General features: G+C 49.0%; 1 protein-coding gene across 6 annotated transcripts in view; it reads left to right on the top strand.

The window, feature by feature from the left end:
- HNF1B (HNF1 homeobox B) overlaps positions 1–22,328 on the top strand; it is a 50,981-nt gene extending 28,653 nt beyond the window's left edge. For 2 of the 6 annotated variants that reach the window (XM_090290577.1, XM_090290575.1), the window contains exons 5-9: positions 1,749–1,909; positions 6,630–6,762; positions 10,286–10,480; positions 12,893–13,011; positions 21,393–21,475. In XM_090290577.1, coding sequence (XP_090146703.1) covers positions 1,749–1,909; positions 6,630–6,762; positions 10,286–10,480; positions 12,893–13,011; positions 21,393–21,413 — 629 coding nt within the window. In that variant the 3' untranslated portion in view covers positions 21,414–21,475. Of the gene's footprint in view, positions 1–1,748; positions 1,910–6,626; positions 6,763–10,285; positions 10,481–12,892; positions 13,012–21,392 lie in introns of all 6 variants that reach the window. The other 4 variants (XM_090290576.1, XM_090290574.1, XM_090290578.1 and 1 more) reach the window with 3 other exon arrangements.
- The last annotated feature ends 272 nt before the right edge of the window (positions 22,329–22,600 follow it).

Raw genomic sequence — 22,600 nt, 5'->3', positions numbered from 1 at the left:
GAATTCCAGTGCTGCCCCACTACCAGCACCACCCGAACTAACAGCCCCTTGAATCAAGGGATGGGGAAAACAACCAACAGAAGAAGCCTATAGGGCAAGCATTAAGCCACTTCAGAGTCAAACAAGTTGCTCTTGAAGGTTAGAGCCCTGCTTTAGCAATTATTTGTCTTGTCCCCGGCCCTCGTAAACTCTAGGTCCCATTGGCCTTGGATAATGTCCTTTGGAGGAACCAAGGAAAATTGGCTGGGGTCTCCTCTTGGCAACCTTGTCTTAGTGAATTGGAGGCTGCAGGTTATTATAGCTTGCCTGGGGGAAGGAGGCTGGGTGGGGGGTAAAACAGACCAGCAGAATCAATGTACTTTATGAAGTGATGGCTCTTCTTGGGAAACTGGGCAGATGGAGAAGTAGAGCCAAATAGTTGGCTCACCTCTCCAAAAAGATTTCGTGCCTAGAACATTTGGTTTCCCTCCCTTGCAGAACAGGGTCCCCTGATCCTTTTTCATCAAATCCAAAGAGGAAAACAAAGACAAAACACTCTCTTTCTAAGCTTTGAGCTTAGGGTGAGACGTCCAGCTATGCCAACGCTGTCTTTTGCTGTTTCGTGGGCACGTCAAGCAGGACTCTGACTCTGCAAATTTATCCAGGTTTTTTGTCCATCTTCTGCTTCCTTCGGCTGCCTGGTCTCTACCCAGCAGCTTCCCTTTCCTGAGCCTAGAATTTCATTTTGGTTCCTGAGCAAGAGGGCAGGTCAGAGCAGTGAGGTTATGAATGTGCTTGGTTCTCTCCTCCCTTGCAGACCAAACGATGGTGCTTTACTAAGCATCTACATCCGGCCTGTGTGTGCTGCCTGTCCCACCTCCCGGCAGACACATCTTCCCCTGTGCCCTGGAAGTCAGCCAGATGGGACCCCATCAGAGGAATGTGAGTCCCAGAGCCAGACTCCTAGCTGCAGCCCATCCCTGTCCTGCTCTGCCTGTGTCAGCCGAAACAGTGGAGCACAGAGACTGAAACATGTTGCTCTGGCTCTTACACGGGTCACTGGGCAAGTGCCTCTTTGTAAGATGCATCAGCTCGTACTTTGCAGCCACACATAGCTAAGAGATGCCAGGGAATCATTTCTGAAGGCATTGTGAAGAATAAAAGAAATACTGCAGCCAGGAAAAGAAGATCCTAAATCCTAAAAGAACAGCGCTGATGCAGCAACAAGCAGAATCCATTCACTCGTTTGTTCATTTGACGTGTGTTTATTGAGTGGCTCCCAAGTGCCAAGACACTGGGGATATAACAATGAACAAAACAGAACAGATAAAAATGTTCTGCCCTCATGGAACTTACATTCCAGAACTCACCAGGGGCCTTTCCCCTAGAAAAAGACAGCTGAGCCCTGGGCTGGTGTGGCTCAGTGGATCGAGTGCTGATCTGCGAATCGAAAGGTCTCCAGTTCGATTCCCAGTCAGGGCACAAGCCTGGGTTGTGGGCCAGGTCTCCAGTTGGTGGTGCATGAGAGACAACCACTCATTGATGTTTCTCTTCTCTTTCTCCCTCCCTTCCCTTCCCTCTAAAAAGAAAAACAAAAAACAAACAAACAAACAGAAAAAGACAGCTGATATTTCCCTGTGGGCAGACTGGGGAGGAGAAGGCAACTTTGTTTTCTTGTTATCCATCCTCGAAAACAAGGGGAGGAGCGGTCAGTGTTCCAGAGCCCTGGTGACACTAAGGTTTGCTGTTGGGTCTGCCTTGTTTTTCAGGAGTGCGCTACAGCCAGCCGGGAAGCAGTGAGGTCACTTCCTCCTCAACAATCAGCCACCATGGCAACAGCGCCATGGTGACCAGCCAGTCTGTTTTACAGCAAGTCTCTCCAGCCAGCTTGGACCCCAGCCACAATCTCCTCTCACCTGATGGTAAAATGGTGAGTACACCTGGGCCATTGTAGCTTTGGAGCTGATAAGATAAGAGGCAAAACAAACACAACTTCTCACAAGGCCTGCCTCAAACAATGAACCATTGTAGCCCTACCGGGCAAGATGGGGGCTGTCCAGAGCTGGAATGGAGAGGTAGAACGGCTGACCCAGCCTCGGGCGGGTGGAAGAGGTGTTCGGTTTGAACCCGGCCAATAAATCTGACAGAGCTCCGCTCTCGTTTTATTGATTGAATGCCTCATAAAGGAGCGAGCCGGGTGGGACCCTGTTTGTTTTGGGGCTGCCAATGACATTCGTGTTGATAAAATGTTCATTCACCACCACCCCCAACCAAGGCCTCCAAAGCCAGGTTTTTTTAACCCAGAGAGGGCCTCACTTTGAAACAAACCCCCCTTTTCTCTTTACCACCCCCTGGTGCTGGCAAGGAGAGTAATTAAGTGAGAATTCAGTGGATGGCAGGTGGGGAGAGGCATCTTGAACCAGGGTTTTGAAGGACATCGGATGGCATGCTAGTGAGGATCACGGCACAGCATGGCAGGCGGGGTGGGGCAGTGCTGACAGGGTGAGGGAGAAGCACCGACTTTGAAGTTACAATGACCCAGGTTCAAATCCCAGTTCAAGCACTTAATGGCGGGGTAGCTTGAGCACTTACTGAGCTCCTCCAGGTCTTTTTCTCATCTATAAAATGGGGGTAATAACAATCGGGTTATTGAGGGGACAAAGGTGATAACATGGGAAGTACTCAGCAGTGTTTGGTAAGGTAAATAGGCAATGAGTGAAAGTATTTGGTATGGTAAGGTCAGCGTTATTCTCTTTAAATGAAGTTTTCTGTATCCATGACCACAGCCTACAGCCGGATGTGAGTTTAGCACGCTTGGTGAGGAACAGACTTTTTGAATTCGAACTTTTGAGGCTCTGGTCCTCTAACAACACAAGCGCAGGGGAGAGCCACCTCTGAGAGGATGTGACAGCAGTCAGGGCAGGAAATGGAAAACTTTAGTCTTCGATCCTGCTCTGTGTTTCGGTGGGAAGGGGAGCTGTGGGCTCCTGGCTTCTGCGCTCCGCTCCTGAGCTCTCGCATTCCCTCGAGGTGTCTGACCCAGAGGCAGCTGGGGGCAGAGCAGGGGGAAGGGACGGGGAGCAGATGCCATTTTAGACCTTGACGTGTGTGCTGTATAGGCAACACAGGAACGGTGAGTCACAGGTGACTGAGTCCCCAGCTCCCTGGAGGAAAAACAAAGTGTAGTTTCCGAGGAGAGAGCTGGCTTGGTCAACTCTAGTTTCGGGGGACCGAGCTGATCTCCCTGCTAAGTGACTCTGTAAAATAAATGAAGAGGTGCTCCTGTGGGAGGTCTCCTTGCCCTCCCCTCTTCCCTTACGCTTCTTCGTGAAGAACGGTTTGTCCTGGCCACCTTCTGAGGGGCGCAGACAAGTCTTGATGAGTTCTCATGAGTCACTTTGAGACCCAAACAAGGAGGGGTAAGGACCACCCAGGCTTCCCTGGAGAAGGGGCCTTGTGGAAGAGGTCTTGACTTCTCAGTGGACGGAACCTTCCAAGTTTCCACTCCTGTTGCCTGAAGGCCTTGGGGTTTCCCTCTGAGCCCTCCCCCCTCGTTCTCCCGAGAGACAAACTGCCTCACCTGGGCCAGGGCTGCTCCAAGGGCAGCCTGCAGATGCGCTCTCTTCTCTTTCCTGTTCTGCTTGCCAGTGCCCTAATGGGCCATATATTCTTGGATTGATGATTGACCAGGACAGCACACCTCATCGTTAGCAAACACCTCGAAGCTTGTTTGCAGGAGCAGCTTTTCACTAGTCTCCAACACCCCTGGCTCATATATTATGTCACTGTTACTGGAAGCCCAAATTCAAGAATCCGTTTTCTGTTAATAGCTAACAGATCTTGGTCCACCAAGGCAAGAGGGGAATATGGCTAAAAATAACGCAGGCAAGGGGACCAGTGTGTCCAAGTCTTGCGCCCTGTGATTTATGACCAATAGGATGGGCATTGCTTAACTTGAGTCTCTTCATCTGTGAGATGAGGGGTAATGGTTGGGAGGCCTGCTTGTAGCTCTTCTGTTCTTTGAGTAAACGCTGTACAAGGAATGACAGTGTCTGTGTGCTGGTTTTTGTAGGACATGCAAAGAGCTGGCCAGGTTTAGGGTTGCAGTCTGTGCGTGTTGAACCTTGTTTTTCTTGAGTTTTTTTTTTTTTTTTAAAGCATGTCCTGAATATTTTCACAGCATCAAAACAGTGTGACCTCATGGTGAAAAGCTCAGGCCTTGAAGGCAGGTAGCTGCTTTTCACACCAACTCTACCACTTGAGCACATTTCCTAACTTCTCCAGCTTCAGTTTCCTTGTGTGCAAAGCAGGTAGAATAATAGGTTGTTGGCAGGTAGAGCACTTAGCGTAGTGAAAGGGCTGCAAGTGGCAGCATTAAGCTAATTCAGGCTCAATGCATTATCATGTAAGGATCATGACTGAGGGCCTTGGCAGCTCCCTGGCTTCCATCAGTCCTGGAGGCAAACAGAAAATAATGGTTGTATTTTAGAGTGGGAAGGAACTTGACCAAGATTACCCAAACATAGTAAATGGGTGGGATTTAAACTCCAGCAAAACCGGGTTTGGATTCTGGCTTCCTCACTCACTGGTCTAATGACCTAGAGCTGGTAGTCTCTCAACCCTTGTGAAGATCAATTTCTTACTCTGTAACACAGGGGCGGTCGTCATAATGCCGTCCCCATTTCATTATCTATTGAGGACAGTCAGTGAAAAAGCATTTTGCAAACTCTAAAGCCATATGCATTTACTTTGTTTTTATCATTGGCGTCCATGTTTCTCTTTTGCCATTAAAATCCAGCCCTGAAATGGCAGAGATTACTGTCACTTCTTTGACTTTTCCTGAAGGACTGCAATACCCAAGGGAAGTCTGAAGGCATGTTACTGCCCTTTTTTTTTTTTTTTTTTAATGACTCTGACATTTCGAAAAACAAGTCCAGCAAACAGGCTGGTTCTCTCTTGTTTGCTGTGGCTGGAATTCCTTCTTGGTCACCTGACCCCTAACTCACTCAGTTCTTGATGCTCATTTTAAAAACACAAACAAACCTGTTTGGTTTTTTCTTTCTGTCTTTTTCAAATTAACCTTGGAAGCTATGGGGTTGATCAGAAGGGCAGGGCGGGAGGGAGATAGTGTCTTACCTGGGTGTTGGCCTAAGACCTATAATCAGAGCAGCCCTGGGTAACGAGAGACACAGAAAGAGAAACTGGACCACTCAGACCTCTGATGTATGTATGTATTCTAGCCCCAAAGCACCTCTCAGCATCCCTGATGGCATCAAACATGTCTGGGTTAGTTCAGAATGAGGGGAGATGTTTTTTCTTAATAATAATTTTTAAAACTATTTAAAGACTATAGATAATAAACTACTTTTTCATGAAAAAAGGTATGTGTATATGTGTGTGTGTGTGTGTGTAAAACTGATAGCTCCTTGTAATTAATTGGAAAATATTTAAGCATTTATGATAACATCAGCACCAAAACTATGACAGCTGTTATTATTTAATGCTATTCAGAAGGTTCCAACCAATGCAATATGACATGTACACATATTAGTACTGGCACAGAAGAGACTCTTTCAGCATTATATGCTTGTGGTGCCTTTAAATGCTTGGAAAAATGCAGAAAATCAAAACAGAAAAGACAGCATTAGGAATGAGTAAAAGCATTCAATAATCAATAAATAGATTCAGTGTGGCTGTGTATGTTGTGCACACATAAAAATCAATAGCTTTTTCTTACTTATCTGTCACTAATATAATGGTAAAACAGAATGGGGGTACCTGGGACCCAAGGCTTATTTAGTAGCTTTATTATTACAATATCAGCTCTGAGGGAGGGATGGAGGGAGAGAGAGAGAGAGAGAGAGAGAAATATAAATTCTAATGTATAGTGGAAATTTGGAAAAAGTAGAGAAACTCAGTAATGGCTGATCTCCCCCAATCCTTAGCAATAATTGCAGGGGTGGGGGAAAGTCCTCTATAAAAGGTAAGAACTTGAGTTCTGGAGTCAGACAGACCTAGGCTTAAATACCAGCTGCAGCTGTACCATTTATTAGTTGTTGAATCTTAGGCACCGTACATATCCACCCTGAGTCTGTTTTTTCATCAGCGAAGTAGAAATGGCAGAAGTATCTACCTCATGGGGCTGTTGTGAGGTTTGTGAGTTAATGTATGAGCAGTGCTTGGTAGAGCCTCTATAGTCAGTGAGAGCTTCCCTGCTCTCCCTGGGGAGTCCCAGGACGTTTCTTCAGTTATCATTTTTAGCAATCACATGTCTTTAGCACCAGTAATATAGAAGGCATAGAGCAGAACAGAGGATACTTCCAAAGTGAGCAAGTGACAATCATATAATCCCCAAGGGCAGAAGAATTCCTAAGGCAGGCTTGTAACTCAAGCAAAAGTGGTCAACAAATAGAAGCACCATAAGGGAAGGGATTATTGTCTGTTTTACTTAGGTCTCTATTTTCAGCACCTAGAACAGTTCCTACCCAGAAGTAGGTACTTTGTAATTGTTATTGAGTGAATAAGTGAATGAGTGGATGGATGGATTCACCCACTGATTAGTTGTGCCAAGGAATTGCTAAGTGATGGCCCACGCTGCTCTCTGCAGTTCTAATTCCACTCATGCTGCCCTTGTTTTTTCTCTCCAGCAGATCTCTGTCTCAGGAGGTGGTTTGCCCCCCGTCAGCACCTTGACGAATATCCACAGTCTGTCCCACCATAACCCCCAGCAATCTCAAAACCTCATCATGACACCCCTCTCTGGAGTCATGGCCATTGCACAAAGTAAGTTCTGCTCTTAGTCACAAGACTTGGGGGCGCAGAGAAGCAGCGTGGGAAGTGAGTCAACCTGATAAGAAAAGACTAAAGAAGACCCCTTCCAACCTCACCTACCACTTGTAGATTTGACTCACCTGGTTTAGTTCCCTATCTCTCTTTTCAACGATATTTGCATTGTTTAGCCTAAAACAAGAAAAAAGTATGCAATGGAATTGAATCTTGGTCACAGTTTACCAGCTGTGCATCCTGGTTCTAATCATTGAACCTTTATGAGGTTTAGTTTTCCTCATCTGTAAAATGGGTTGCTGATCAATGACAGTGGGCAGAGACATGCTTGTAAGTCTGTGAAGCACGAGTATGTTCAATACTGTGGCTTGTGCTGATGTTTCTTTGTATTGGGGAAGATGGAGTGAGACCTGATGGGCTTCCCACTAAACTGGGAGTTTCATGTGATCAGATGAGACCTATTTGGCCTGTGGTGACAAATGCAGTGGGAGGGAACTCTGAGGGAAACAGTCATATTATCTTGGGGTCTTTAAGGAGAAATAGGTTGTTGAGCCTATGCCTTGAAGACGGGGAGAGGAGTCAGATCCTTCCAGCTACCCCTTTTGGGCCATTTCAGGGCACGGGAAAGCTGACATGAGCTATGTCTGCAGATGCCTCTCTCAGAGTTTTAACCTTGATGAGTATCCAGTGTATTTTCAGCTTCGTCATGACAGCTTAGGCCAAGCCATCATTGTGACTCCGGGAGGTATTCCTGAGAGGTCTCAGGCACACTGGTCATCTTTCTTTCAGCCTGGGACCACCCCATTGTACTCATGGCCTCCCTTGTGTCCAGTGCCCATGTTGAGCACCTCTGTGTTTTATTCCTACCTTTTCCTCTCCTTCCCTCTTGTCTCCCTAAAGAAGCTTTAGCCAGTATAGCAACTTGGGTCACTTCTGAAGAGAAGGACTTAATACGCTATTTAAGGACAAAACAGGACTGGACCCATAGGAGGCACACAGATTTACTGAATGAGCCTGTGGGGCTCTCATCCTATCCTGAGCTGCTTGGAAATTGGTATACTCCACAATTTATCTTTGCAGAGGGACATGGGGATGGGGAAAGCCCTTAGAGGACTTGTAGAATAATAAATGACTTCAAACTTACTGCCTTTTCACTGGGTCCCCTCCAGAAATATGGTAACCATACTAATACCACTGAGAATGAGGTAGGCAACCTGAAACCAGCCTACCTGCCATCTAGAAGATTTGATTAAAAGGCCCAGGGGTAAGATAGCCCACCTCTTTATTTCTACAAGCAAAATGACGTACAAACCATCCTACTTAGCTTCCTTCTTCCCATGTCAAGCTTTGGCTTATGCACACAGTTGTATATTTTCTTAGGCACTACCTGAACTAAAATTTTCCCTGAGGCTATTTCATACTTTTCAGTTTAGTTCCTTCTCATTGTCTTCACCCATGCTTCTCTGCCTTCTCATAATAATCTTACTCTCCTACTGCTGAATGGCAGCACCAGAGTGTACTGGTGTATGTTTTCCTGGAGTGGAAAGGAGCAGGAAGGATGGTGAGGAGCACCAGAAAAGTTGGCTGATCCGCAGTGGTCCTACCTGTGGAGTGTCAGAGTGAAAAGTTGGTTGCAGGCACCCTCCTAGCCAACTCATGTCCTGTTGATACAGGGGCCACAGAGGCTAGGGCAGGGAGAATGTCATTACAAATTACTTGGCAATGCCAGTTCCTTGTTCTCCATTCCTCTACTGGCCTGGAAAACATGCTTCTTAAGCAGGAACCAGGGCCTGGAAAACAGATGAAAAGGCCAAGAGTCACGCTCCTTGGGATCTAGAATGACATCCGTGGCTCTCAATCCTGGAACTGAGGCACATCAGGGTCACAGACTGTATTGAAAATAAGATTCCTGGACCTCCCCTCTAAAGGTTCTAACCCATTAAGTCTTGGGTGAGGACTGGGAATGTATCTTTCTTAAAGAGCTCGCCTAGATCATTCTAAAGCACAGGGAGGCTTCAGAACTATGCCTTCAAATGTCGTACACTCTAAACAGCATAATGTGCTTTTCTGGGCAGAGATTTCTCAAGAGACAGTAACAGTGGGCTCTGGGAAAACAGCAAATCTGTGGCCTGCCTTGGAGACAGAGACAGTAGCAGATGGGAGAGGGAAACAGTGTATCAGGGTATCAGGTGAGACGCTGGCTTGGGGAGAAGCCAGACCCCTGTAGGGAGCTGGAGATAGTGCTCTTCTGAGGATAACCCGAGGACCCCGCCCCCAAGCCCCACCAAGGAGAGCCAGGAAGGGGCTTCTTCCCCCTTCACTCACCTTTTAGGTTTCTGATAACGGTATCAGCTAAAGCTCTGAGTGGCCAATTGTTGAGGTCTTTGTGTTATCTCCAGGGAGGACTTCCCACAGACCTGCTTATGAATCTCTCTCCTTGTCAGAAAAGGGTCTTTGGGCATCTCTTCTACATTTGCTTAAAAGAGACCTTTTTCTGCATTTCCTTCTTCATTTCATTCTCCCCTCCCCACCCTCACCTCCACTTTCCAGGAAGCAAGGTCAAAGGACCATTGGCCACTCCAGGAAAGAAGTTAGGATATCATCCCCCGCATCCTCTTGTCCCCACTCCCACCTGCGTCAGCAGGCTTCCCCAGGGTGCTGCCCAGGGAACAGACGGAAGGCGGGTCCCAGGGACCCAGTCTCTGCAGTGCCGGCCTCAGGATATAGACAGTGCAGACCACAGAGGTCCTTGTGACCCCAGATCAGAGAGGTGGCAGGACTCACTGTAACTGCCAGCCTTTAACGTACTGCTTCTTCCTCCCTGGACCTGCTCCTTTGGATGCCACAGACCTGCTGGTACCAGCTAAGATATGCCCACTTCACAGACTGGCTGAGTCCCAGGGCTTTCCCCCGCTTTGCTACAGTCAAGAGAATGAGCACCTAGCCTCTCTCACGGTCTTTGCACAAACTGCCAAATGAGTGTCTTCAGGCTTCATACTCCCAAGACTGCAGGTGGTTTTGTTTAGTTTTTTCATCAAAATATGGGTCTCTGCACACTCCTGCCCTCTGCTGGACAGACAGATTGGGCAATAATCTGTTCTCAGCGGGGCCGCTTTTAACTGCGGGGAGGGGACGGCGAGAGCAAGCCTCTCTAAGGCAGGCGTGGATGGAGTGAACAGGACAGGTCAGCTTTCCCAGGGCCCTGGCAACGTCAAGGGAGCGAACTGTGGGAGGTCACATGACTTTGGGAGACTCTCCGGCCTCAGTCAGATCTGTTTAAAGCCCATTTCCATCTACAACTCACTGTGGAATTTGAGCAAGTCCCCGAATCTCTTCAAGCCTCAGCTTGAAAATGGCCTATAAAAATGGGCCTATAAAATCGCTTCCCGTGCAGTCTCTCGTGTAACCGGCTCAGCCTGGCGCCTGCCCCGTAGCAGGGGCTCCGCTGCTGGCCGCTGCCAGGCACCCACCTCTCCGTGTCATCGCCGAAGCCATCGCCGATCTCTCCCTCTTGCCCCCACAGGCCTCAACACCTCCCAAGCGCAGAGCGTGCCCGTCATCAACAGCGTGGCCGGCAGCCTGGCGGCCCTGCAGCCGGTGCAGTTCTCCCAGCAGCTGCACAGCCCGCACCAGCAGCCCCTCATGCAGCAGAGCCCGGGCAGCCACATGGCCCAGCAGCCCTTCATGGCCGCCGTGACCCAGCTGCAGAACTCACACAGTAAGGACAGGGGCATGCCGGGGGGGGGGGGGGGGGGGGGGGGGGGGGGCAGGGAACCCAGAGGGCCCTCGGCAGCCAGCCTCTTCCCTCACTGGGTCTGAACATTCTCAGAAGTTGAGCGGTTTGGTCCCTTCTTCCTACCTGGGCTCAGCCAAGACAGCTTCTCAGACATCCCTCTTGGGTGCTGCTGTGCCTTTCCCATCCGTCTCCTCTACCCTCAGGATTCCTGGGGAAGGTTTGCACAGGGCAACTGAGGCCTCCCTGTACGGGGTGTTGGAGGGAGAGAGCAGGGCGGTGCGTATGTGGGACACGTGCCACAGTTGGCCGCTCCGGCACCCGTGGATGGCGTCACCAGTCAACCACAACACGAGCACCCTTCCCAAGGGGCCTCAATTGAGCCTTTTCAGTCCAAACTCCCAAGAAGCCATCACCAAATAATTATAGGTGGCATATAATTTGCAACCTATTTACCTTCCTTGGAATTGAAGAACCTCCTAGAGTTCCCATACCCTCCAGTTTACACACGCCAAGCATCACAAACCATGACGATAGGTGCAAAAGGCCACCTGCACACCTTCCTGGACAAGGAGCAGTAGCATTTCTGCCCCCCTCAGAGGCCATTTCCCATCCCCAGTGTCTACCTCTACCCTCAGTCTACCTTTCAGGCACTTATTTTCCACCCACCTCCAGCCCCTGTAGCTCTCCCCACCTGCGTCCTGAGCCCCAGGCCCCCAGTCCTCTGGCCAGGTTAGGGGGCAGCCCCTGGCCTACTAATCTGGGGAGAAATCATGGAAAGGATGGCTTCCCTGTGTCAGGCGTGATCCCACAGGAGCATCTGAGACGTCTCAGGAGTAGAGGGGTAGTCACAGAGTCAGACCTACATTTAAATCCGGGCTCTGAGGCTTACCGGCCACGCAGCCATTGGCACGTTTCTTAGCCACTCTGAGCCTCAGTTTCTTCATCCATGAAATGGAAATAATATGCAGGTAGAGTGATTATGGAGACAGAAAGAGTTGTGAACTGGGGTAAGCATCAAGAGTTAGAGAAACCCAAGTGACTGTTTATTAAGAGACTCCTTAACAGGGGGAGGCAGCACTGGGAAGGAGGATTTTAGTTTCTCCCCAGGCTGCCTCAGGCTGAGCTGCGGAGTTTAGGGAGACAGTGGCGTTTGGCCGCCTTCTGCCCTCGGGGCTCCGTCCCCCCTCAGGCCTGTGGAGCTGGTTTCTCAGCACCATCTCACATTCCAATCACATTTTCGTGGCTTCTAAAGCATCTGCCACAGCCTGTCGCAGAGTCTGGGAGCATATGTGCCCTAGTTCCTTCTTCTCGGGCCCGACAGTATGCTCCCCACGTGCCCTGCCCCCTCACCTGGGCAGGCTTTCTCCGTGGCTTTCTGGGGTCGGGGGGAGACAGTCATAGAGTGATCACCAGAGACCTAGGAACTGCAAGGCCCAGCTGGCCTGGCTGACTACGAAGAGATAGTCCTTGGGGCTCCAGGCCAGGAAATTACCAGCCTCCCTCCACAGGAAGGGCAAGCTGAGGCAGCAGGCAGCGACCTTCATCCTGTTCCCCACTTAGAGGACTCCTTGGTGTAGAACAGGCTGGTCCCTCCCTGAAAGCCAAGCATCCACATGCTTTCATTTGTTGGTCATGGGGTCTAGAATTTACATAAATCTTACGGATAACTAGTGTGAGTCAAAAGGTTCCAGACTTGGTGGACAAGTACTAAGAAAAACTGAAAAGGGAGCCACGTGTTCCTGAAGGTTTTATTTGTTTCTAGTCTCCTTTTGTCTATCCTTCATATTTCTGGGGTATCATAAGACTATGATGTCAGACGGCATTTTAGTGCCAGCTGGAAAGCCCAGAATTACGTCCATTAATTACTCCCATGTCTAGTTACAATTGTTAATTAATCTGTGATTGCTAGCATGGGCTCCGGTGCCTGAGTCCTGGCTGAAATGGTAAGCACATGCTGCTCAGCTCCTTCATGTTCGTCAGCTGGTTAGAACTGCTTTGACTCAAAATCCCAGGTGTCCCAGGCACCTAACACTTTACTGAAAGTCAGGGGAACAGAAGCGCTGCCCACCACTACCCACTAGGCACTGTGCAAGGCTGTTTACTTATTTGGGATAAAGTGCTTCAAACATCTCTTCTAATCCTTTACCAGGTATCATTCCCATTCTGCCAGCAGGAAACTGAAGCTAAGTAACTTGGTTAAGGAGCCCGGATGTAAACACATGGCCATTCTTTTTGCCACATCACATTGCCTTCCCAAACATCACCACCGCCAAGTACCACCAACCCCTCCTTTCATCTGCCCAGGGACACAGGAGCCGTGGTGTGGGGTGGAGTGGGCAGCGCGTGCGCCTGTGTGATCTGCACCCTGATCTTGTCTTCACTGTGTCTCTGCAGTGTACACACACAAGCAGGAGCCCCCGCAGTATTCCCACACCTCCCGGTTTCCGTCTGCGATGGTGGTCACAGATACCAGCAGCATCAGTACGCTCACCAACATGTCTTCCAGTAAACAGGTAATGCCATCGGGGGAGGGCAGTGGGGTCATGGCTAAGGCTATTGATATGTAGAGAGTGTGGCAGGTTTGGACTCAGCTACAGGTCTGGTCCTTCCGAGGCTCCCTGTTACTTGGTGGAGGAATCTCTGAGGTCACAGGGCAAAGAAGACAGGCCACAGGCTAAAGAGGCTTATTGTTCCCTTGGTGCCCCCAACAAGAGCCCCAAATGAGGACTGAAGTGGGTTAAGTCACCAGAGCCTTGATTACACAGTGGATTGCCAGTGACCCATGTAAAAGGTATGTCAAAGGAGAGCTCAGGAAGTCAGACCCTCTGTGGAGTTTCGTGCTTTGTAAGAGGGGTCCCTAAGGATTTTCTGCAAGTTAGTTGATGGAGAAAGTGAGTAGGAAGTCAGGGATCCTGAGGCTGATTTCCCCAGTCCAAGATCCATACTAGACCTAAAATGCTGTAAGCTCTAAAGAATGGCCCAATTCCACCATCCCACGGGGACTCCCCAGTGGCCAGCCTGTCCTGTCCAGGGGCCCACATTCATTTGGTGTTTTATAAAAAAAAAAAAAAAAAAAAAAACAACTTAGAATTGACTTCCTGGTGCACTGAAAGTGGGGAATCCAGGGCTTAGTCACCGTTTCAGTTGATGACTCATGCTCCCGTCCGCAGAGAGGTGATGGGGTAGTAAAGACAACTGGCAGCAGGGCTCATGGCTGAGCTTGGACAGCTGGACTGTCATGGGGCGCTGAGAGTTAGAAAACAGGACGAGATGTCTGAACACAGATGACAATTCCAGAATAATACAATAGGCCTTTTAGTGGCTGGGAGCTATGCTGTGTGGGAATTGTGTAGCCCTTATTGATTACTAGATAAGTAGGTGACAAACCTTGAACTTCACGTCAGGCTTTCGGCAGGGTTTGGTCTTGTTGATGGTCTTTTTTTCCATCTGAGGTCTGTGAATCACACCTCATCCACTGCCACGTGCTTCCAGCAGGTTCTTTCATGGGCTCAGGGTTCTCAGCTCCTCCATGTGCCCCTGTCTCCTCCCAGGTGTGCAGTGTTGTGAAGCGGGGTTCTGTTCTGGTTGTGCCCCTCGCTTGGTGACCTTGACTTTCCTGAGCCTTTGTTTTTTCATCTTTCAAACAAGAGCTGTAACACCTTCCTGTTCTGGGGATTCGATGAGGTCACCCAGATTAAGTGCCTGGTGGGCACATGCGCACAGGAGTACACACACACGCACACACGTACGCACGCGCACACACAGCCTAACCAGCTGGGCTCTGGAGTTGGGGGGTGAGGGAGAGGTGTGTGGGACCTGCTTTGCCACTCTTCTCTCACCCAATGGAAGATGAAAGGACACCCCCCTCATTGTTTTGCCCTTCGACTCTGCGATTTCCCACTCTTTGTAGTGAGCAGGGAAAACATTTATCTGTGCTCACAAATCTCAATCAGGGAGGCAGCCAGGCGCAGCAGGCCTGCTAGGGAATACCTTCCCCTTTGAAAGGTTTATCAATCCATCTGCCGCTTGGTCAGCCCTAGACAGGACTGTGATTAATTATTTCTGTCTTTCCCAAGTTGACTTTGATGCTTGCTTGTTGAAACAAGTCGTCTGAATTCAGGAAATGGTCTCTTAATCAAAATACTTCAAGATGCTCTCTGAGACGCTGCACCAGCCCCCAAATGACTCTCCCCTCCACTGGACAGAGTGGCCAGCCGACCTTGAAGCTGCATGCCTGTCTCTCTAGAACTACCGTGACGTTGTCTCCAAGTCCCCAGACATTTCAGGAGTCTGGTGACAGACTTACTTCCAGGATGATGATTATATTTAGTAAGGGTTAAAGCTATTAATGTAGCACTTTATAGTTTGTACTTCTCATGAACATCAGCTCATCATTTTCTCTTTACTGAAACCTCCCAAGAAGTACAAAGAAATGAACTAAGGCTCAGAGACGGAGAGTGTTCTGCCCAAGGTCACACAGATGATAGATTCTAGAGCTGGACCTCCAGACTTTAGTCTTTGACCAGATCCTAGGCTCTTTCCACTTGAACGACACTTGCCTTCCAATACCCATGGTAATTGCTGCTCTTGTGGTCTTTTAACAATCAGAAACAGAGTAAGAAGTAGGCCTACATGTTGTATTTCAATCAGAAGAAGAGAGAATGAGGAAGGCAGAATGAAGTAGAATGCATGTAAAGGAACCCAAGGTGAAGAAAATTTGTACAAACTCTGTTTCAAAGGCAAAGAGTCAGTAGTGAGCTCTGAAAGAGACCTGGTGGCAAATCTGCTTTTTGTTTTTGTTTTGTTTGTTTTAAAGTATTATTTTCTGAAAGGCATTTCAAGACCACTGCTAGAAATCAGAGGCATGTACAATGAGGAGAGGAGGATCCTCAGTCAAGTGTATTGGGAGAATTGTTGGCCTAAACGCTTAAACACCACAAGGCAGGGCTTCCAGAATATTCAGGTGCTGATGGGTGCATTGAACAGGGCCACTAGTGTGCACCTTGCTCATCAATGATCCAAGTCAAAGCAACACAGCCGGTGCAGTGCTACTTCCGAGACACCCCAGAGTGCTAGGAAAAGCCAACAGATCCAAGCTAATCCCAGCTCCTTCACCCCTTGTTGCAGGACCATGAGCAGTAGACACACTGCTGTTTCTTCATCTTGTAGGGGAAAATCCCACCCCCATCTCACAGAATACTCAAAGAGTGGCCGGTACATGGTCCGGTACTCAAAGTGGTAACCCCTTCCCTGTTCCTTCTCCTTCTTGTGATCCTTTTGGAGACACCTGCCATCCACTCTTTCAATATTTAGCTCATTGCTTAGTCTACACGTGGTGAAAGTTGGTTCTGACAATAAAATTCCTGAGGACTGGGACCGTCTCTCAAGCACATCCCACCTCCTGAGCCTAGGCTCCAGATCCCTGCTTCCCATTCTCCTCCTGGTGCACAGATGCCTTCTCCCCCGGGAAAAATGCAAATAATTCAGGAGCCTCTCAAGGCACCCAAGCCCTTTGTGCTTAGCTTAATGCTTGGGCTATAGTAGGTGTTCAGTAAACATGAGTGAATGAATGAATGAATGCAGAACTAGTATTTTTGAGCGCCTCCCATTTGCCAAGCAGCACTCCAGGTGCTTTTCCGTCTTTCCTTTCCTGGCTACCCCTCCCACCCATTCTGCAAGGCAGATATTTTTCTACCTGAATTATAGGGCAAAAAAACTGAGGTTCCAAGATGGGGAGGAATCTGGTCAAGTTCACACTGGACTTCCAGACATTAGTCTTCTCACTCCATATCCATTCAACAACACTCACCTTCAAATATCCCTTTGTAAGCACCTATAAAAATGACCCAAGGTCATGCAGGTATAAAGCTTAAGCTAGCATTTGAACTTGTATCTGTCTGATCCCAGTATTTCTACTTGTCAAGATAGACATGGCCCAGGGCCTCATGGAGCGTGTTTCAGGAACTTCAGCTAGGACTTCCTCACTGGGAATCCTGCAGCTTCTGCCAGCTGTCCTGTCCAGAGCTCAGGCCTCCCCTTTCCCCTTCCTCCTCAACCCTTGGGCGCTGGTGAGTTACTGTCGGCGTGGGTCTGTGCCTGAGCGCCTTCAAAACAATGCCCCGCCAGTCTGGAAACAAGACCTCAGCTATCAGCAACCTCAGCTGGAACAAGTGTGGGCAAGCTGTGAGCTGACTCCTGTTTCCACAACTTCTCTACCCACTGCCGCACTTCCTAGTTTACAGAGAGGTCAGGAGAGGGTTCTCAGAGCAGTCACTCGTCAGGGGTGCTGACGAGGAGGAGGGGGGAAGCCTCATCATAAAGCCCTTGCAGCTGTTCCCCAGCCGCCCAACCTTCTCCACGGGCGGCGAGGCAGTACAGTCTGAGGTTTAAGAGTACCAACTTGGGAGTTGGGCAGACCCAGGCTCAGGAGTCTCCCACTTTCTACCTGTGTGACCTCAGAGAAAACTCTTCAGCCTCTCTGAGCTTCAGTTTCCTTACCTGTAACATAAAGATAATGATCCCTCTTTCGTGGCATCATTGAAAGAACTAAATGCAATAAGTCTTGTGCAACACTGAGCTCAGTGCTTGGTGTGGATTGCCCAGTCTGTGGCAGCTGGGTCAAACTGGCTTCCCTTGACAGCTGCCCCTGAGTGTCTCTCAAGCTTAGAAAGGAGGATTCTATGATAAATGGCAAAGGGCGTTTATTTCCCTGTTGCCATACTGGGAAGGCAGCAGGAAGTGATCTTCCTTGTAGTTAAGAGCACAACCTTTTCTGTTGTTGGACCCTGGCCAGGTAACTTACTTAGAATCTCTTGTAGATATCAGTTTCTTCATCTGTAAGATTGGTACTATAATCATTTATTTTGATTAATAGAGCTGTAACTAATCTAACAAGTTAATAATAGAAGTGAGTTATTTATATTCACTGTCTCATGTCCTCACGCCCAATTCTGTCTTGGGAAGACTCCAAACTGGCTTGTGTCCTCACATTCCCCTGAAACCTGTCTAGTCCGGCTCACTGATACCTCTGTGTTGCCAAAGGCAACGGTCACTTTTCTTATTTATTTATTTATTTTTCAATCACAGTCAATGTTCAGTATTATTGTGCATTAGTTTCAGGTGTATGGTGTAGTGGTTAAGCATTTCTATAATTTACAAAGTGATGCCTCTGATAAATCTAGTACGCACCTGGCCCCATACACAGTTATTACAATACTATTGAGTATATCACCTACGCTGTACTTTATATCCCCGTGACTATTTTCTAACTACCAGCTTGTACTTCTTAATCCCTTCACCATTTTCATCTAGTCCTCCAACCCCCTTCCCTTCTGACAACAGCCATCAGTTTGTTCTTTGTATCTATGTGTTTGTTTCTGTTTTGTTTGTTCATTTACTTTGTTCTTTAGAGTCTATGATTTCACACATCAGTGAAATTATATGGTATTTGTCTTTCTCCGGCTTATTTCGTTTGGCATAAGACCACGTTACCACAGATGGTAAGATTTCATCCTGTTTTGTGGCGGAGATGCATTCCGTTGTGCGTGTGTGCACCACATCTTCTTTATCAGTGGTCACTCTTCAGTCTCTGTGTCTGTCTCTGACACAGCTACTCACCCCTTTCTTTTCTTGCTTTGATTTTGGAGCATTACCCATTTCTGGCTTTCCTCCTGCAGCATTCCACATTTCCTTGGGAGGCGACTCATCTTCCCCATATTGACTTGTTGGAAGGTCATTTTCTTCCTAGTTCACTCCTGGGTGACCCCTATGAGTCCCATGGCTTTGGATCAAGCGTACACACTGATGGATTCTACAGTTCTGTCTCCAGGGCAGATCTCTCCTCAGAATGCCCATTCACACACTGAGTGCAACTCTGGCCTGTACGTGTGTGCATGCCTAATACACCTGACGAGCCTGTCAAATAGAACCTGCCTGACCTAAGAACTCATCCTTTTGCCCCTCCTTCTCCCTACTCCAATTGCTTCTTCCTTGGGTTCCATTTCCAGAAGTGGTACCAGTTGTCCAGAAGAGATACTTCAGAGTCTCCTTGATTCTTCTCTCCACACCCCACATTCAGGGCATCCATACGTTCTGCTGGAGAGCCTCCAAAATGCATCCTAAAGCTGACTACTTCTCACCACCCCATCAGCTCAGCCCCCGTCTCTCGCTGACCTCCCACAGTGGCTCCTGACTCCTCACTCCCACTTTCACTCTTGCCCCACTCTCGTGGGTATGGTCTGTTCACCCCACAGCAGCCAGAATTCTCTCTTCAAAAAAGGACATCAATCCTGTTAGTCCCCTGTCAAAACTTGCCAATGGCTTCCCCTTGCAACCAAACTTAAATGGAGACTTCCAAGGCCCTTTGTGCTCCGACCACCGCCAGCCCTGCCATTCCCGCCTCCTTCCCCTCCTCCCTCTTTCCCTTGGCTTCCACTGAACTGGAGCCAGAGCCAAGGCGACCCTGCTGCAGAACTCTGCATTTCTGGGGCCTTGGCCAGGAACACTCCTGAAGGTGCAGCTTTCCTCGCCTGCTCCCTCACTTCATTGAGCTCAAATGTTACCGCCTTAAAGAGGCCCCTCTTCATCCCCCTCCCTAAGTTATTCTCTTTTCCCTCAAGTCGCCATGCTTATTTTTCTAGTGTTTTCTCCACCTCAAGTTTTATACATATATATATGCATATTTGCTTGTCGTTCAAAGCCCTCCCTAAAATGATGTGCGGGTGTGAACAGGGTTTTGTTCACTGCTGCATCCCCGGTGCCTGAAAAGGTGCTAAGCAGGTAGAAGGCACTCAGACAAGCTAAATGAGTGAATGATAATTACGTGCCTCAAAGGGTTGATGTAAGAACTCAATGATGCAAGTAAAGCCCTTACTTAGCGTGGTGCCCAGCGCACAGTAGGACCTCAATAAATGTTGGCTGTCACCATTATGTAACAAATCCTCATAGAATGAGGACATCTTTAACGATTGCCACAGACACCACACCTTTCAGACTGGGGGTGGTGGTGTAGGGGGGTTCTGTAGTCACTCAGAGACCCTCTGGGCAAGGCCCCCTGTGGGGCTGCGTGTGCTGGGCCTCAGTTCTAAGGGACCACAGGGTCCTCCTTATCAGATGTTCTGTTTAGACTCTGAAGGGGGCAAATAACTCTAGTTCCTTTGACAACATTTAGGGCCCTGCCACCATTTTATTATGTGAGCAAACATTTGATAGCTGGGAAGCCCATCCCTAATGACAGGTCATAGAATCTCACTGGCGTCTCCTTATCTGCCCGCTTGTTTGCTCTTCTATTGAAACCTGCAAGGTCACAAGCCATTTTCTCTGTCCTCCACCTGAAATCTGAAAATTTGGAAAAAGGCTGATAGTGGGAAGTAAAGAGACCTGAGAGCAGGGGCGGTGGAGGGAGGAAAGGGAGGCAAAGGGTATCAGAGGACCCTGAGCAGGGCCTCAAGAATTTGAAAGGGGCAGAAAAGTGCCTCGTCACATGAATGTACAGCCACCTCCCAACCCCCGCCCCCCTGCCACTGCGAAGGGCACTCACGGACGGAGGCGTCCTGTATAGCAGCCTCAGTAAGAATCGTCAGGCCAGGCACCATTCTGAGTCCCTCCTGTGTGTGGGCTCGTTGAATCCCTCAACAACCTCCATTTTATACGTGAAGAAACGGAGCCACAGAGACAGTAACTAAGAGCTCAAAGCTAGCAGAAGGCTCCTAACCTCAGAGCATCACAGGAAGACCATGTGCTGGGAGGGCACCCGGAACAGGTTCGAATCCAGCTCCACAACCTCGTAATCCTGAAATCCTGGAGCCCCGTTTTCCTCATCTGTAAAATGAACACAAGGGTTATAGTTGGAAGGACTGACTAATGAAATGGTAATGGGATGGATAGCAGGCCTGTACTAGTAGTGGTAGGTGCACAGGTATGTATGTATGTGTGTGTTTGAGGGGGGAGTCTTGAGAGAATACGCCACTAAACCAAAAGGCAGAAGCTTTTCCTGAGATGCCAATAAAAGTGGAAAGGAAGGAAGAGACAGAGGGAAACAAAAAAGGGACTCCTCGGAAGGAAAAGGCAAGATGGCCCATGACAGTTGACATGAATGAGGTCCGAGGCTCTGGAAGGGAGTCTGCCCTGGGCTGGGGCTGGGGCTCCTCTCTGCGGCTTTCCCCACCCATGCTGGGCTCTCCCCCCACCTCCTCAGCCCACTGGAAATTTCAGCCTGGCATCGGAAACCGTCAGCCTTTGGATTTCTTTCCCGATCGTCCAAGTTGCTTGTCCTAATAGTAACCAACCATAGAAAGCCCTTTGCAGTCTCCCATGCTCCTTCCCTGACGCATCCCTGGAGAAGTGCTGGTTTTCTCCTGTGTCTTATGGCCTTGATGCTCCGGTAGATCAGCAGCATCCTCTCATTCCTAAGAGCTGACGAGAAATGCATATTCTCAGGTCCCCGGGCCCACTGATGTGGAATCCCCATTTTAACAGAATCTCTGGGAACCAGTGGTCTCGGAGACCGTGCTCTTGGAGTCCCGCTTCCATGAGAGGCAAGAGCTGCCCATCCAGCGGCTGCCGCCACCACACTGAGCACTTTATAAACACCACTCTCACAGAAAGAGGAGCCCGAGTTCAGGATAAAGGTCAGCGAGCCGATGACTCTCTCAAGGTCCGCGGCAATTCTCTCCTCCCGTCTGAAGTGGTTGGCAAAGCCGGCTGGCAGGCTTCGCTAAGGACACGTGCCTCGGGAGGAACACCGCAGGCCCGAGCAGGCCCTCGGATCCCAGCCCTCTGCTAATCGCTTCTTGCTGGCAGACTTGGGTCTCAGCTCCCCTTAGAGAAGGCAAACTAATGGCCCAGAGCCCCTGCAGCTGCATCGCGCTGAGCTCTCTCTCCTTTCTCTCTACAGTGTCCTCTCCAAGCCTGGTGATACCCACGCATCACTCGCTTCGTGCACAGAGACAAGGATCCTATTTTCCACAGAGCCATTCTCCGGGCAGCTGTCATGGAAAAGCCCGGTGACCTGACAAGCACCTGCAAGAGGTCCCTGCTTCCCTGACGTCCTGCCGGTACCTCGGACAATCCGTTCTCAGGAGATGCAGCCCGAAGCCCAGCTTCCCTTCTATGCAGTATTGTCACGATGCCTCTCCCGAGATGACAAGTCCTCCCGTCTGTCCCAGAGGTGGGAGACCAGAAACCATGGAAGAGGAAGAGAGAAAGCTGTCGTGTCTACAGCATGCGCCTTCATCGAACAAACTGATATGAAAACTTGAATCTGTTACTCAAATGAGGAGAGAACACGTGCTATTTAACTGAGCCAAACACACCTGTAAATATCAGCTCTCCCCCCACATCCCAACTGATCTTGAGATTTCTTTTAAAGAAGTAAATTTGTCCAATGGGTGTAAACTATAAACTATTGTAATTAAGTGCAATTTCCCCTCTGTTCTTCGCCTCTCTGTGTAATACTAAAGTGTCTATTAGTTTTCTTTGTAAAGGTCAGAGTTGAATTTTCAAAGTGATTTGCCCCCCTTCCCTTCCCCGACGGAGAAGTATCCTAAGTCGGAAGGGAAGCCCTTGCCCCCTCCCTCATACCTGGACACACACAGAGACACTGTATATGTTGGACTGACTGCCAGCTAACTCCAGTCTCCTGATGTAAGTCACACCTCTGGATCCCTGGAGGGGCCGGACATAGTGTCAGAAAAACGTCCTAGCTTCTGGTGGGGCTAAGGGGTTCAGCCAATGTACCCCCAAGAAACCCCAAGGCAGGGAAACTGGCTGTTTGATAGCATAAGAAAAAATTGTCCTTTCAGAAAGCCTCCCATTAAAACTATTTTATCACCGCCCAGAGTCTCATATTTGTATCCCTGCCACTTCCGCGGCCGCCGTTCTGCCAAGGACCCTGAGCCCCTGCCCCCTTGGAATTTTCCACTCACTCCAGTGAGCTCCCTGCTGCGTGTCCCATGTCTCTGTGCTGCTTTCTCCGCTAAGGTAAGAAGAGTTTATTCTCCCAGCCAGACTCCACAGGTCCATCAGAGGGGATCTAGCCAGAGCAGGAGCAAATACCTTTTCTCTGCAACTCACAGGAGTCAAGTGATAAGAGTCAGTTCTTGG

This window comes from Furipterus horrens, unplaced genomic scaffold (genome assembly GCF_987537825.1).
Source record: "Furipterus horrens unplaced genomic scaffold, mFurHor1.1.pri manual_scaffold_11, whole genome shotgun sequence".
In the NCBI taxonomy this organism is placed as follows: Eukaryota; Metazoa; Chordata; class Mammalia; order Chiroptera; family Furipteridae; genus Furipterus; species Furipterus horrens.
The sequence above is the reverse complement of the archived record's forward strand: the minus strand, read 5'-3'. Positions and strand labels throughout refer to the sequence as shown.